Genomic DNA, 15,605 nt, shown 5'->3' on the forward strand with positions numbered 1-15,605 from the left:
TCATTGTTTGAATGAGTCATTGCTTCATTTTCAGTTCCTTGGAGTTTTCTAATACTTTCTGCAAAAGTTTTAGTCCCAAAAACATGTTTGTAAGTTAAAATAGAGCCTATATCTCAGATTTAAACCTAAAGCTTTAGTCCTCACATTTCACCTCCTGGACATGTGTCCCACGAGACACGATAAACCCGTGCGTGTGTGTGTGAGTGTGTGTGTGTGTGTGTGTGTGTGTGTGTGTGTGTGTGTGTGTGTGTGTGTGTGTGTGTGTGTGTGTGTGTGTGCGTGTGTGTGTGTGTGTGACTAATCTAAACTGTATCAGGAGTCAGAATGACAGTCAGAATTTCTATTAAAAAAGTTATACACTGACCGTTTCTCCCCTCTGTCCAGGGTGACCGGGCAGCCCATCTTTACCTGCTGGACCCTGGCGTAGTACAATTTGACAGAAATCAACAACATCATAAATGTAAAACAATTTGAAAAGCTCATGAGAGGAGGGTCAGCCTTGTTATTGGTAGTAAAAGCTCACTGACAGTTTGACAGGAGCTACTTACATTTGGTCCTTTGGGTCCAGGGAAACCGACAGGTCCCTGTGGTCCTTGCGGTCCCTAAACAGCAAAAAGAAATCAGAAAAATATGACAAAATGACAATTTAGTTGGAAATTAGGTTGCAATTAAGTTAGTAAATGTAGCTTTTTCTCCAGTCCCAATGACGTTATCTTGCAAAAACAAATAAACAATAAATAACTTGAGTTCAGCCTCTGGTGTGTTGGAATTTGATGCAACAAAGACCTTCAACTGACTTTGACTTTAGATTCAGACATACAGCTCCTGATGTGTTTTCTGTTGTCACTGCAGAAAGAGTAAGAACAAAACACAAGATAACGATGAAATAAAATCCAACACTAACCCGCTCTCCGGGTGGGCCAGGAGGTCCATCGCTGCCGGAGGTGCCCTGTGGAGGAAGAAAAGCCACAGAGAAGCATCTTAAACTTTCTCACACCTCACAGACTGTAACACATGGACATAATCCAGTTGCATAAAAAAATTTAGATGTTTCACAAAACCATAAATGTTAATGGATTCATAATAAATCTGTGTTTCTCAATTAAAACATTTAATCATCTCACCTTTGCACCTGGTTTTCCTGTCGGTCCTCTTGCTCCTCGTCCTCCACGGGGACCCTTTGTTAATCATAAATTAATTTCATGAGTAAAATCAGATCCAAATAAGAATAAAATTGATGTTAACTGCTTGAAAATATACAAAACATGTAAACACAAATACTGTTATGATTTCAGCTTGTGTGTTTAGTTAGACAGATGATTTGCTTACAGTTGGACCTCGTTGCCCTCTGGGGCCGGATTTTCCAGCAATTCCCTGAAAAAGAAAAAGAAATTATTTGATTTCAAACAAAACTAGTTTTTAATTATTCTGTGTGCAGATGTTTCGGCCATGTTTCTAATTTGCATTTCCAAATGAACCTAAACACTAGACAGCAGCAGCTGCTGAAGGTACAAGTGTCATGGATGAAATAGAACCATCAGAGCATCACTGGACAAAAATAAATAAATAATAAGATCGCTGTGGTAAGTGGTTGCTCATAGGCACTTGACAGCTGGAACTACCTGTCACTTCAGGAATTCTGGGGCCAGACGTGTCTGCATCTCAGTGTCTGAGAGAACAGATGAGCTTGTCCATAACAAAGCCCATCCTTCAGCATCCCTCACTGTCCTCCATTCAGCTGTAACCCTTTTTGCCTGAGTGACTCAACAGTTTCGTTCGCACGGTAGAATTCAGAAGCTAACGCTCTGGAGAGGTCCTTTTCACTTCACAAGGCCAGGAATAATACAAGTAATAAAACAAATGATTATGATGTTTGCATATCTGCTTTTTGAAAAATGTAAAAAAGAATGAAGTTCAGAAACATGCTAACTAGGATCTGTAGCTGATATGGAACCTCATGGTGCATTTTCAGTCAGTGCACATTTTGACTCAACAAAACATGTTAAAATACAACAAAAATGAGACATTTAATGCTTTTGTTCCATCATTTCCCTGCAAAATAAATATGTCACAGGAGTCTGGATCTTATCTATGATTTAGAAAGGAGCATTCCATTTTGGTGGGGTTGGTGAAGTCAAATTGCAAACAATCAGAGACTTCATTGGATTTTGCAACAGAACTGCAAAAATTAAATCTGGATGAATTTTTCATTTTGTTTACGGTTTGTTACACATTTGAGGTTTGATGTAAAACCCCTCACCAACTAAGAAGTCTGTCCATGACCCATAGACAGAGCGCAGTAGTACAATCTGCTGTTGTCTTTCAAACTGTCTCCGCATGCAATTGGACAGCGCTATGACCAATCAGAGCAAAGCACAAAGTGAAGTAGCAAATACACCCTATTTCAAAATAAAGGACACAAGTACTTCAATCTGCTAATGTTTCAAAGTAAAGCTCAAGACTATATGGTCTAAAGTTGATTCCAAAGCAATTTCAAATGAGCATCGTTCCCAGGCTGATGCCATCTTTGTAGTTTTTCTTCATCGCAGCTCTGGTGCCAAGCCCGCCCAGTATCTTTCTACAAACATAGAGTGCTGTGATTGGCTGTGATTGTGTCAGTGATGTTTTTAATGTGTGTATGTTATACCCCTGTAAAAGGGGAATAGAGAAGGAACCTCGCAGACACGATGAGTTCAGCCGTTTCCACTGTATTAATGAATTTTCAGAACATAAGGCAAAACTTCTGCATTACAATTACTCTATGTGCAAGAAAATCATACAAAATAAAACTAAACCGCATTGCTTATTATCCTCCGGAATTATGCAAAGCAGTATGGACAACAAGATCTTTCTTTATATAAGAGATAAAAGCACAGTTTAGCTTTTTAACACCTTTTTTTACCTCACTAGAAAATGTGGAGATGTAATCTAGAACCTTCCCTACAGCCGCCATCATGAAACTCGGCCAGCAGGGGACCTACTCTAGCACATTGGACTTTCTAACCTGGCTTTATTTGCTCAGTTTTTCCTGCAAACATTTCCCTGGCCTTTCCCATGTTTAGAAAACATGAATATAAATTTAAACGGATTACAGTCTGAGTTTTTACCTGTAAAAGGGAATAGAGAAGGAACCACGCATGCACGATGAGTTCAGCCATTTCCACTGTATTAATGAATGAGTGGAAGCTCTGCGTTTCCCCTCGCGCCAACTCAGACCTGACTAGTCAATGCCAACCCAGCTAAAAACGTTTAATAACACTCTCTAGAATAGCAATTGGTCTCCAAAAATAGATAAAACTGTAAACATAAAAGATAATACTTAGGCAAATACATCAGAAGCACTTTTCATAAGCAAATTTTGTGTCGTCTTGACAAGGCAGGAATAATCTATCACAGATCACTCGATCTTAAACTGCAGTGCATTTTAACTCTCACTCATTAGCTAAATGGCATTTTAGATAAACTTGTCTTCTACATTACGAAATAAATCAAATATTTTAACCTGTTAATCACAGAATAAAGGCTATTGTTTTTAACTTATTCAGTCTACAACCTCCACATGTACAGCACTTTGGTTTGCCTTCTGGCAGTTGGAAGGTGCTATATAAATAAAGTTGTTGTTGTTGATGATGATGATGATGATGATGATGATGATGATGATGATGATGATGATGATGATGATGATGATACACAAAACTGTTCGGTCCAGTAGTAGACCTGTTGAGGCTACAATGGATTGTGGCTAGACCAATCTGCAGAACAAAATATTTTGCTCCCGCTCTGGTTTGTCTAGATTTCTAGGCTACTCGCCAACGTGATTCCTACTAAAAGTGCTGCACAAGATCTAACTACCCTGAGTGATTTTACTCAAGTCTTCCTTGGAGAAAGTGGGTCAATAAACCAGCTGATTGGTAGTTTTAGAAAGGAGATGTTCCAGATGTCCCACTTCATACACATGTAGTGTTCAAAATGATCACACGCGATTTAGGTTCATGTCAAACATTCAGCCAAATGACTTGCTGTTGAACTTATTTTTATCAGTGAGAGCCCTGAGATGCACTCTTCCTTCTGTGATTGACAATCAGACCATCTACACGACTTCATCATCCTTATGTTGTGTAAAACTAACTTAGAGGTACTGAATGTGTACAGTATTGACATATTTGTGCTCACCCTTGCTCCTTTTTCACCATTTGCCCCAGGGAATCCTGGGAAGCCATTGGAACCCTGCAATGCAAGAATAAATTAGATCAGAAAAAGGAAGACAAAAAACGTGAATTAATGTAACTGACAATAAGATTTTCCTTTTTTTCATTCCTCTAAACTACAAATAAAATAGGATTTCTTCATTTTCAAGGTTCATAATTTGATCATGTTCAAAGGAACAGCTCTTGCATCAGTTAGTGACAGAGGTTAGGTTGGGTGTTTAGCAGAGTTAGGAAAAACACAGAGAACAAAATAAGCTGTAGGAGTAAAGAGAGATAAAGTGCAGGAAAACAGTGAAACTCTTTGATACCCATCAGCACATTAGTTCTGTTTTTCGCAGGCTGTGCTCCCGGATAGAAACAACGGCGCCAGTCAAACACATACTAGTACAACGATTACTGTTGACTAAATTAAAAGATTAGCATAAAGCCTGAAGTATAACCTTACTTTTTGAAGACTTTAGCAGCATAAATAGCCTTAGCTTAAGTCAAGTATGCCTTAGCCTCAGCTACGAACCAATGTCACGCGCTTATGTGGTCAGTGTTTAAAACATTCCCTGATACAGCACGTAATCATAGTGCTGTTTTTTGTGTATATAAATCTATAACAAGAACGTGTGCAGAAAAGGCAAGGACACAACAACAATGTTGCATGGGCAAAGCTGCTACAAACACCCCAACATTGTACAAACAGCAAGAAAGGGAGAGCTATGGTGCTTAATTTGCTTTTCACAGAGGCGCCGTTACAGCAAACTGAAAGAAGAGCAGGTACTGGGCAAGCATGACTTGTGCCACAGAGGTAAGGCAGTCTGCTGATGCTTTCCCAAAAGGCATCCAGAATTAACGATGTGAGGAAGCTGTTAACAGAGAGTGATGGGGGCAGCAGCCAAAAGAGGCTGACAGAGGAAGGGGGGAAATCCTCTTCCTGGCTAATAGCTCAGTTCCACTGTGAGATGTGGGACAAGATAGGGCGAGTCTGGGCCGCTGTTATGTTTGTCCATACCCTTATTTTGTAGGTCTATAGGACAATGGAGCAGTATGGCTAGGGCGGAGCATCAAAACAACACGGTCCACTGATTGGGGGACAGAAATGTGTCACTACTTGCGTCAAGCGAAACAAATCCCAGAGTTTTGTTGTTTGTAATATCATTAGTTGTACACGGATGTGAGAGAATTCCAGCAAGTAGCAGCAAGGATAGGTCACCCATAGAGCTTCAAACATTCCTCACCATCTTTGGCAATAGCCACATTCAGGCCGAGCTAGACGGATCGGTAAGGAATAAACATTTTTAAAGACGTTTCTCAGTGTATGGCAGCCGAAGGATTGGAAGATACATTTGTAGGCATGTAGGAAAATATTTATATGGCAACATGTTGTGATATTTTTTCCAGGCATATTGTATTGATATTCATATCGATATGTGCCTGCTTCTGAGTACTTAAAGATTGTTTTAAGTCTGTTTAGACTGCTTGTACATATTGCAAATGAGAACAGTCCGTTGTCTTTATGTCTGATTGTTTTATCTTATTTTTATCTTGCATTTTTTTTCTTACCTGTTTTTCTCTGATGTAAAGCTAACTACGTGTCTGTTGCTGCTGCCTCTTGGCCAGGTCACTGTAAATGAGAATTAGTTCTCAATCGATTCATCTGGATAAATAAAGGTTAAATAAACTCTAAAGCGGTTTATCAAAACTATCGATATGACAATGTATCGTCATATTTTTTCGTGCGATATTATATCGATATACAAAAGCTGTGTATCTAATTTTTGGAAGAGTTTACAAGCAAACATTTGTGTATTTTATTTCATTTTTGGTGCAATTCAAATGCCAACTGTAGTTGGCAGCAGTGTGCAATGGGTTTTGTTTCCACCATTGAAATTCTCTGTTATGGTTCAGATACCTCGTGTTAAACATGTTAAGTATCAGTTTGGACTGTTTATTGACTATTCCTACAATACATCCTGGCTAAAAAAATCTCACCATTTGCCTGAATGTATCGCAATATATCGTGATACATTGTATTGTGATACGTATCATATCGTACCGTTGGAACAGAGTTGGGCCAAGCTGAAGAAATGAAAAGAACCGGTATGACACGACTGTACACACTGATGCTTAACCTCACCCATTGTCAGTTACAGATCATCACCAGAAGATTCTAGATGAAAAGCAAAGACGACTCATACACAGTAGATTGAGTAGATAAATACATTGCACTATAGTGTCGAGTTGTTGGTAATTGTTGGAATTTTTTTAATAGCTGAGTATTTGTTGCTGATTCACCGTTAGTATTGTTAGCTCAACCTCTAGCCTTCTTCCCCTGATACTAGATTAAAACAAAAAGATGCTTTGGCTTCTTAGGGATAAAAAAAAATAACTTCTGGGCTGCTCCTCTCACTGGCTAACATTCTCTTCACAAAGCTGCTGCTTTTTGCTGACCGTTGAATAACAAATGTTGGTACAGCAGTGTTTGTCGGTGCAGACTTGGCAACCTCATGGGCTCACAGATAGTAAGCCAAGGCTATGTTTTTAGACTGTTTAAAAGGAGGAAACCTGACCCCCCGCCCCCATCTGTTTCAATGTAACCTTCCTTCCAACATGCGACATTAAACTGTTTAGTGATTATTTCTCTGTTATATTTTGTCTCATTTCACCTTTAACTTATGATAATATTTTATGTCACAAATTAAAACTAAATGAGCAGAAATACATAATATGAATTAATTCATTTGTTCTGCCTTGCTGGGATTAATGAATTAGGAACATAACCCTCCTGAGCCTAATTTCTGAGATGCACTCAGCTCAGGTTTGGCTGACTTTAGGACAGAGTTGGAGCCATGCCGACTTGAATGCTGCGAAAGCGGGTCAGATCGGTGCCAAGATGTCAGTGCTGACAGAAGCAGAGAGGAACCAGCTGCAGCAGCACATCCTGATAGTGGAGCAGCAGCAGAACGGTCAGCAGCGCTGCGATACAAGGAGAGCGAGACTCTTAGATAATAACAGCTGTGGTTTAAGGAGGGAGGACAGCTGACGACTACAAGGGATGACCGTGCCTGTTATGCTCCCTGTACGAGTCATGGGGAGTGTACAGTAGGTGTCGGGCTGAGTTTGTGTCTGCGGGTCAAAGCTTTAGTCAGCAGATTTTAGAAAGGCATGATGGGCAAAGTTTAGTAACGGGCAGATTTGGATCAGTAGGGCTGCAAACAAAAAAAGATTCCTAATCAATGGAGGTGTACATAAGTGAAACCCCACAGATGGCCTTATTTAATCCTTGCTGTAATGAAAAATATTTAACACAACAGTTTTCTGCTGTCATCAGCTGCTTGTAGAACTTTTTCAATGATGAATAATGACTGAATGTTGCTCCTTTGATCAGGAGAGGATATATGACACCAGTTACACACCTTGGGGCCTTGTCTTCCAGGGTATCCAGGCAGTCCAGGCACTCCAAGCTTTCCCTAAGAAGAAAAAAAAAACTTAAATTCTGACTGCAACATCAAAGATTTTGGGAGTCTTAAAAAAGCTATAAACCTAATTTGACACAAATATTTGATTGCTGTGCACAATCTTATTTCACCTTGTTGTTGTGGGCAGACGATGATGTAACCGGTCAGTTGATTTATTTGAATAACAAATTAAAAGTAAAATTTCTATTTTATTTCCGTAGAAGGGTTCTTTGTTATCACACAAAATAAATTAAGCACAGTAAGTCCGTAAGTCCTTTGTCAGGGTTGAACTTTACCTTCTCTCCAGCTAAACCCAACGGACCGGTCTCTCCGCTTGGTCCCGATTTCCCCTTGGGACCCTCAGGACCGTCCTCTCCTCTGGGTCCATTTACACCAACCTCGCCCTGAGAGCAGAGAAAACCGATGTAACATTTGTGATTATGTTTTCTTTCCACTACAGCCATAGACGTTTATTTGAAAAACAATCAAATACCTTGTCCCCCTTGATTCCCATGTCCCCTTTGAACCCAGGAAACCCATCTTCTCCCTGGAAGTTAAAGCAGGATTGTTCACAGCTGAGTGATGGGTCATATTTACCATTTTTCACATATTTACATAAACATAACATAAATATACCACAGAAATAAATGAAATCAACTAGTTTATTATATTTGTTAGCAGTTGTTCTAAATTAGCTTCATAAATAAATTAGCCTTGACTAATTTTTGACCGATTATTGATAAACCACAGAAATTTATTGAAAGACAAATTCAAATTCAAGAGATTCAAAGCTCAAAAAGAAAAATTAATCCTGACATCTAGTGGCCATCTGAGGAAAGCTTCAGTACCATCTAAGCAAAACAATGTGGCTTTGTTGTCATTTGTCTGTTTTACTCTGCTGACATCTAGTGGATTAAGTTGCATTCTTCAAAAGAAATAAACACTTTAAAATGTTTTTTTTTTCACCGTTGTACTCAGAGCATCAGTAAAATTGACAATAAATCACAATTTACAGTAATTCTTGCCTCATAATAATCTTGATCAGTAAGAAAACTGTGCTTTTATATATATTTATTGGATTGTGAGTCAAGAATGTGAATGCAAACTTTTTGTTTTTATGTTATGATGGCGGAGCTTCGGCATCTACAGAAAGCTCTTAAGGTCAATCACCGAAACTGTGCTGCTAAACAATCTCGTCTCAGTTTGATGTTTCACGCTCCATTACAACTCAGTGGCACGAGGGCTCAGCCGCCAGCCTGATGGGCCTTTAATGGTTTTTCCACTTGCCCAATTCAGTAGAAGTTTCTTAAAACAAACACAACATTTTCAAAAAGGTTCATTTCTACGTGACTGTCGTCTTGAGGAGTTTGAGTAGGCGTTTACCTTTTCTCCTTTGTCACCTTTGAGGCCTCGGATTCCTTCAGCTCCCTGTGAGTGAGCAAAACAAACTTAAAAACAGAAAACAAATGATGTTGGTATTGAAGGTTTTTGGAGATGGAGCTTACTTTGACACCACGAGGACCGGGATAACCGATGGATCCCACTGGACCAGGAAAACCCTAGAAATCAAAAACAATATTGGTCAAGCCTTTCCTCCTGTTGGTTGTTTTAACTACATAGTGAGAGGATTTAATCCATATTTCCATAGTCTGTTGCTAGGAAATTGCACTTAAAGGTGCAGCGTGTAAGAATAGAGTTAGAAGACATCCTGTAGTTAAATTTGATTACTGCAGTCTCTCGCTCACTCCTGTTTTGTGAGTCTCATGGTTGCCAGTTACAGATCAGCACCAGAAGATTCTAGATAACAAGCAAAGATGAGTCACACACACAGTAAGTTGATAAGTAGATAAATGCATTGTCATATTTGGTGTTAGCACTTTTAGGTGTTTTATGGTAGGGAGCACTTACTGCACTTGTTACGGTAATTGAGGAAGTGTTTTTACCATCTAGCTGCCTGTAGCTTGCTGCTATAGCTATGAACGACTCATTTAAGGAAGTGAAACACCACGTTTGACTAATTATTCACTTCACACACACGTTTCACTGTAATATGAGTTGTAATTGAAAAAGTAGCTTGAGATATTTTAAGAGCTGACTGTTTGCTTCGAATTTACCGTTAACATTGTTAGCTGAACTTTAACCTCTAGCCTGCTTCGCTCGATATTAGAATAATACAAAAACATGATGTGGCTTCTTAGGGGTACAAGATATAACTTTTGGGTCACTCCTGTTACTGGCTTTGGTTCTTTAATCAACTCTGGAGCTTTTTGCGGGTCGTAGTCTAGTTACAAATGCCAGCACTGCATTCTTAGCTCACAGGAGACATGGCAACCTCACACTCACTGATGGCAAACTGTAGCTACGTCCCTCCTTCCTTCATTTTGAAAGGGAAAAAAAAAAAGGACAACTCCTGCATCCAGCTGAGAATGAACTATGTTTTTAACAGGATTGAGACATTAGATTGTTTTGGTATTGTAGAAATCCTACGTTATTCTTACACACTGCACCTTATGGTGCCGACATGCATTGGACGATATATCAAAATTCTTACAAAAGCTGGGTAAATAAAAAACATAATTGGTTTACTTTATATTATTATTGTTGTTGTTGTTGCTGTTAGTGCCACGTTTATCACATAGAACATCAGTTTTGTCATCAGCATAGACATTTAGATCCATGCCAGTCTATGTGATGTCATTCAAGTCACTTTTGAAGAAAACTATTCAACTTACAACTGATCCTTTCTCCCCAGGAGGACCCTCCTTTCCCGGGTGACCCTATGAAAGCAAATTCAGCGACTGATCATTGGGATTCATTTGAACAAACGCAAGAAGAAAAATACATCAGATGTGCTTCTTACAGGAGGACCATCAGCACCAGCAAGTCCAGCCAGACCTTGCTTCCCTTGAGGTCCCTACAAAGATACAGCAATAAATATGTAGACAGAATAGCACATCTATTTAAAATGTTAGACATTTCTCTCTCTCTCTCTCTCTCTCTCTCTCTCTCTCTCTCTCTCTCTCTCTCTCTCTCTCTCTCTCTCTTCTCTCTCTCTCTCTCTCTCTCTCTCTCTCTCTCTCTCTATATATATATATATATATATATATATATATATATATATTTCAAAACCACAAACTGCTTTTCATGTACCAAGTATGTTCAAGCCAATAAAATGCTTTTTTATACGAGTTCCTGCCTTCAGAGGAGTTCGGTAGATGCATTAAAACGTAGCCACAGATCTGCAGAATCACTTATGAGTTCTTGACTGCAACATGCACTTATCAGAGAAGCAGACCAAAGTGTTTCCAAGTTTCTTCTTCACTTACTTTTTCACCAGGAGGCCCGATTGGACCTTGAGGACCAATGAGACCCTAATTGACAAAAAAAAAAGAAAAAGGAATTTATATGACAGAAAAACAGAGACTGTACATTTGAATTAAGTTAAGCATACATTTTATAGTGCTTGTGTTAGCAATATGTTCAAAATATTAGCCTGTTGCTTTTACTGGAATGCAACAATGTGGATGTGGTTAAGTGAATAATTTATTTATTCAACCTCCAAAGCATCAGTGCAGGTTTCTACTCATACTTTCCAGTACAAAAACTCAACTCTGGTCACACTCAGCAGGACTCGAAATCTCACCTGGCAGTGGTCATTCAGCTCTAGCTAAAATACTGGGCATCCTGATTTACATTAAATCCGAATAACAAAACGGAAAACCGTTGCGACCATTATGATGGTTATGTGTTCAATGCAACATATCATCAGCAGCTGATAAATCCATGCTAGCATTCTTAAAGCATTCACTCTTTTCTGTTGAAAGTTTTGTGACAGAAAGTGCATAAGTTAAAAAAGAAGAAAGAAGGGCGAAAAAAGGGCGAAGGGGGGAGAAGGAGAGCAAAAAGGAAAATAAAATCTGATTCAGAAACCAGGAACGTGGAAGATCGTTGGAGATTATACAGCTCCCTGTTGCACTGTCAACATGGCAAAGAGGATGAAAAGGACAGACAGGCACGGAGCTGAGAGGAAGGGAGAGATTAAGAGTGAGAATGAGAAAATATACAGTGGGGGAGAAAACAAGAGAGACAAAGAGATCAGACTGGTTCCGAATAAAGGAGTTTACTCAGAGAAAACAAATTAAAAAGCATTACATGAGGACCAGGAAGGCCCTGCTGCCCGGGAGGACCTGGCTCTCCTTGTGGACCCTAAAATAAAACATAAAGTGGCATATAAATGTTATATTCCATCATCAAAGTTCATTTTAATATTTAATCTACTCCTCCACTAACCATTCCAAATAGCATCATATCAGAATAACTTTGGTAATGAAAACACTTGCAGAAACATCTAATTTATGGAAGTGCAAAGGCTGCAAAGCCACGAGCTCCCAGACTGACTAGTGGTCTGACTCGTTCTGACATCGCCGCTGACGTTTAGTCAGCAGGGATCCATTCGTCGGAAGCCAAACACACAAAACGTTCCCTCAAAGATGACACGCTGTTCCATAAAGACTGACAAAAGACCTTTGTGAGGATATTTTCTCCAGCTGTTTGAAACCAAATAAACAAACATTTCTGCAGACAAATTAGGTGTCATTGACAGAAGATGCAGTAATTAATTCATTCTGAATGACAACGGCTACAAATTTATTCAAGTCTAATATCATTCTGCAAAAACCATCAAAAAAATCCCATAAAACTAAAGTCTAACTCTCGCTACTGGAGTTAAAGGTCACCAGCCAACACTGAAGCAAGCCCGTCGGTTAGGTGGTCCTTAAAAAAATCTGATTTTCCACTTTCTTCTAAAATAAACAAAACACAAATGCTTCTCACCATGTTTCCTTTGGGACCGGCCTGTCCATCAAGTCCAGAGAGACCCTGAAAAGAACAAAATTGCCAATAAAAGTCACTGAAGGACAGGACGCACATTATGTGAAGGATGAGGATTAAGATTTATTGGAGAAGGTCGTAGTTACAGGCTGTCCTGAAGGGCCGGGGGACCCTCTGGGGCCGAGTAAGCCTCTGGGACCCTGTTCATGAAAAAATAAAACATTTTAGAAAAAAAGATGCTAAATATGTCTTTGTGTTTATGAACTACCCTAGAATAAATCATGCCACTATAGCTGTGGAGTTATTGAATGTGTGCAGCACTGCCCCCTGTGGGTGGTCCGTGGGAGGGGCAGGTGTGAAGTGTAAACAAAAGCATTTTCCCTTTTTCTGAAATTTTAACATATGCACTAAAAGTTCAACTCTTTGCTCTTTAAACCCACACCAAGCGTGTGATGAAACACCGTGCAAGTGTTCCCATAAACGAACAGCGCTGTTTTTGGGTACGACGGGGAGCTTACTGCTTCTCATGCAACCCCATGGTTCATTTGAACGGCACTTGGCAGAATATGGAACTTTCTCACGGGTAATCACAGAGCAGCACATTTCCCAATTGTACTTTTTTAAAAACTGTTATGCAAAACTGCTCTATCGTGTCAAGGTCATAGTTAGAAACTCTCTACAAACAGGAATGCCATTACACTTAGGAGGGAGGGATGGGAGGGTAGCGTTTAAATAGCTGCAAGGATGAATTTTTAAGGAGGATGGAGTAGGTGAGGAATAACATGATGGTCTCATTTAAATCTGATGGAAATATTTTCCACTGTAAAACTCTAGTTTAACATCCTGCTTCAGCAGATGTACTCACACTGTCTCCTGCCAAACCTCTCTGCCCAACCTGGCCGTCTTCACCCTGTATAATAATGAAAAAAAGGGTTATTTAAGAGCAATTTTAAAGCCATCCGAGAGCAACATGCATAACTAATGTGCAGCTCACTCTTGGGCCATCTTCTCCTGGTGGACCTGGAGGACCTGTGGAGCCGTGTTCTCCCTGGAGAAGAATATCAGCAGAAATTAGGAGAGTTAGTGTCACAACAAAGCTCTCTAACCCCAACCCAGCTATGAAAAAGATCCTAATTTACAGGTTTAGAAAAAAAAACCTTAGATGTGGGCCTGAAATTTGGAAAATTGATGGTAACACAGAAAGAAGCAATCTAAAGTAAGCATGGTCACCGCAGCTGGCTCGAGCCAACATTGTACGGTTGTTACTATTGCTATATAGACACAGAACCACCTCTGGTGGCCCTGTAATTACCCGGTATAGGATGAAGTTAAAATTCACTCTAAAAATAACACTCTGTGATCTTTGCTGTTTCTATGTATGTCCAGATTCCACAAACACTAAACTCGGCGTTCTACAGTAGCCTTGAGGCCTGGTTAAACACTGCTTAGGGGGTTATTGAGTTGTTGCCGACTCCTATAACTGGGTAAATGCAGAAATTCATTATTTATCTCTGATTAGTGTTTGAGGCATCATTTATCATCTTATCTTGTGTTTTAGGGGAAAAAATACCTCTTTTTTAATGCTTGTGGTATTGCCATGGACTTTCTTCACACTTACCCTATGACCTTTCTCTCCTGGAAGACCAGGAAGCCCATCAAAACCTCGATCACCCTGAAGAAAACACACAAAAAAACTGCTGTAATAATATCGCATTCAACCAGTTTTAAATGAAACTTACATAATACTGTAAGAGCTCCAAAAGGAAACCATTCGTGATTAGTTTATTTTTTTAAAATTGGTTTGCACTTTACCTTGGCTCCTGCCTCTCCTGGCATTCCACGTGCCCCATCAGCTCCATTCCGGCCCTGCAGAGAGAAGGAAGGGAAAAATAAAATTTACAATACAAAACTGTTGTCTTTAAGGTTTATTGACAGTAAACACAAAATAAACGTGTTTTTAACCTGGTTTCCAGCTGAATAAACATGAGTTTAAGCATTTAAACAGCACGTAGACACAATTATTGGATGCAGATGAATAATTTGAAATTGGGCCATGCTTAAAACCTAAAAGACTTTTCTATTTAGACGTTGATCTAAAATGATACCATTGTTCTGAAGATTGCGAAATTTATAAAATTACAGCGAATTATCTGCAAAGAATGCAAAACATAACAAACAACATCATTCAGCCAAATAGAAAGTGTTTTTACCCTCTTCCCTGCTTTCCCTGGTGGACCTGTGGGGCCTTGAAGACCTCTGGGTCCCTAAGAAACAACATGTCTCAATTAAATATTCCAAAAATTCAGAAAACAGGAGGAAAAGATGAGTTATCTCACCTGTGGCCCAGTTTCACCACTGTCACCTTTGAGTCCATGTGCGCCAGGCGGTCCCTAATTAAACGTATGGGCACAAACACCAGTTTGGTGAACAAATATGTCTTCAATAAAAGCAAATATTTAGTTTTTTTTTCTCTCTGGCTTAGACGTGATTCATTTTGCAATGAAATGCAATGAAAACCCAAACAGGAGAGTTTTAGTTTAGTTTGAAAAACACAGCAGCACAAAAACAGCTTCTTTTGCAATATCAGAATAAAACTGGAAATAAATTGTATTTATTTAAATTAATCATGCAAATTAGATATATGTTGTTTAACTGAAAAGTATTATCCCAATTTGTTTAATGTGCAGAGGAACAATAAAAGCTAAAGAGCTAAAAAATTGCATTAAATGTGTTCTTTGATTTAATTTGTTTGCAAAATCGATTGATGCTAAGCTAATTGACACGTGTCAAAACTGTACTCACCACTAGACCGGATCTTCCTGCCATGCCTGCAGGCCCTGGAGGACCTCTCATTGTTAGCTAGAGATAAGACGGAAAACATCCATCTGATGTCATGAATTTAAAGGAGTTCAGTAGATTTAAAAGTGTTGAACACTCATTTAATCAATACATTTGCAAAAGTCTCTAGAAGGAATGAATACCTTTAATAAGTCACATTTGGGGAGGGGTGCAAAATACATGCAGCACAATTTCCAGGAACTACAGTAGAAGATTGTCACCTATTTCCTGATAGTTGGACAACTTGCCTCTGATTGTCTAACAGCAACAGAACTCTACCACT

General features: G+C 39.3%; 1 protein-coding gene across 1 annotated transcript in view; it reads right to left on the reverse strand.

Moving 5' to 3' along the window:
• The window catches only part of LOC107383561 (collagen alpha-1(XI) chain), a 103,665-nt gene that overhangs the window by 44,325 nt on the left and 43,735 nt on the right, over positions 1–15,605 (reverse strand). Inside the window, exons 14-37 of the mRNA XM_015956284.3 lie at positions 15,287–15,343; positions 14,821–14,874; positions 14,695–14,748; positions 14,297–14,350; positions 14,103–14,156; positions 13,479–13,532; positions 13,350–13,394; positions 12,631–12,684; positions 12,488–12,532; positions 11,807–11,860; positions 10,981–11,025; positions 10,515–10,568; positions 10,387–10,431; positions 9,160–9,213; positions 9,038–9,082; positions 8,148–8,201; positions 7,951–8,058; positions 7,613–7,666; positions 4,174–4,227; positions 1,330–1,374; positions 1,125–1,178; positions 905–949; positions 549–602; positions 365–418 (exon numbers count right to left, since the gene is read on the reverse strand). Of these exons, the coding sequence (XP_015811770.1) occupies positions 365–418; positions 549–602; positions 905–949; positions 1,125–1,178; positions 1,330–1,374; positions 4,174–4,227; positions 7,613–7,666; positions 7,951–8,058; positions 8,148–8,201; positions 9,038–9,082; positions 9,160–9,213; positions 10,387–10,431; positions 10,515–10,568; positions 10,981–11,025; positions 11,807–11,860; positions 12,488–12,532; positions 12,631–12,684; positions 13,350–13,394; positions 13,479–13,532; positions 14,103–14,156; positions 14,297–14,350; positions 14,695–14,748; positions 14,821–14,874; positions 15,287–15,343 (1,290 nt within the window). The remainder of the gene's footprint in view (positions 1–364; positions 419–548; positions 603–904; positions 950–1,124; positions 1,179–1,329; positions 1,375–4,173; positions 4,228–7,612; positions 7,667–7,950; positions 8,059–8,147; positions 8,202–9,037; positions 9,083–9,159; positions 9,214–10,386; positions 10,432–10,514; positions 10,569–10,980; positions 11,026–11,806; positions 11,861–12,487; positions 12,533–12,630; positions 12,685–13,349; positions 13,395–13,478; positions 13,533–14,102; positions 14,157–14,296; positions 14,351–14,694; positions 14,749–14,820; positions 14,875–15,286; positions 15,344–15,605) is intronic.

The sequence above is a fragment of the Nothobranchius furzeri genome, chromosome 11 (genome assembly GCF_043380555.1).
Source record: "Nothobranchius furzeri strain GRZ-AD chromosome 11, NfurGRZ-RIMD1, whole genome shotgun sequence".
Lineage (NCBI taxonomy): Eukaryota > Metazoa > Chordata > Actinopteri > Cyprinodontiformes > Nothobranchiidae > Nothobranchius > Nothobranchius furzeri.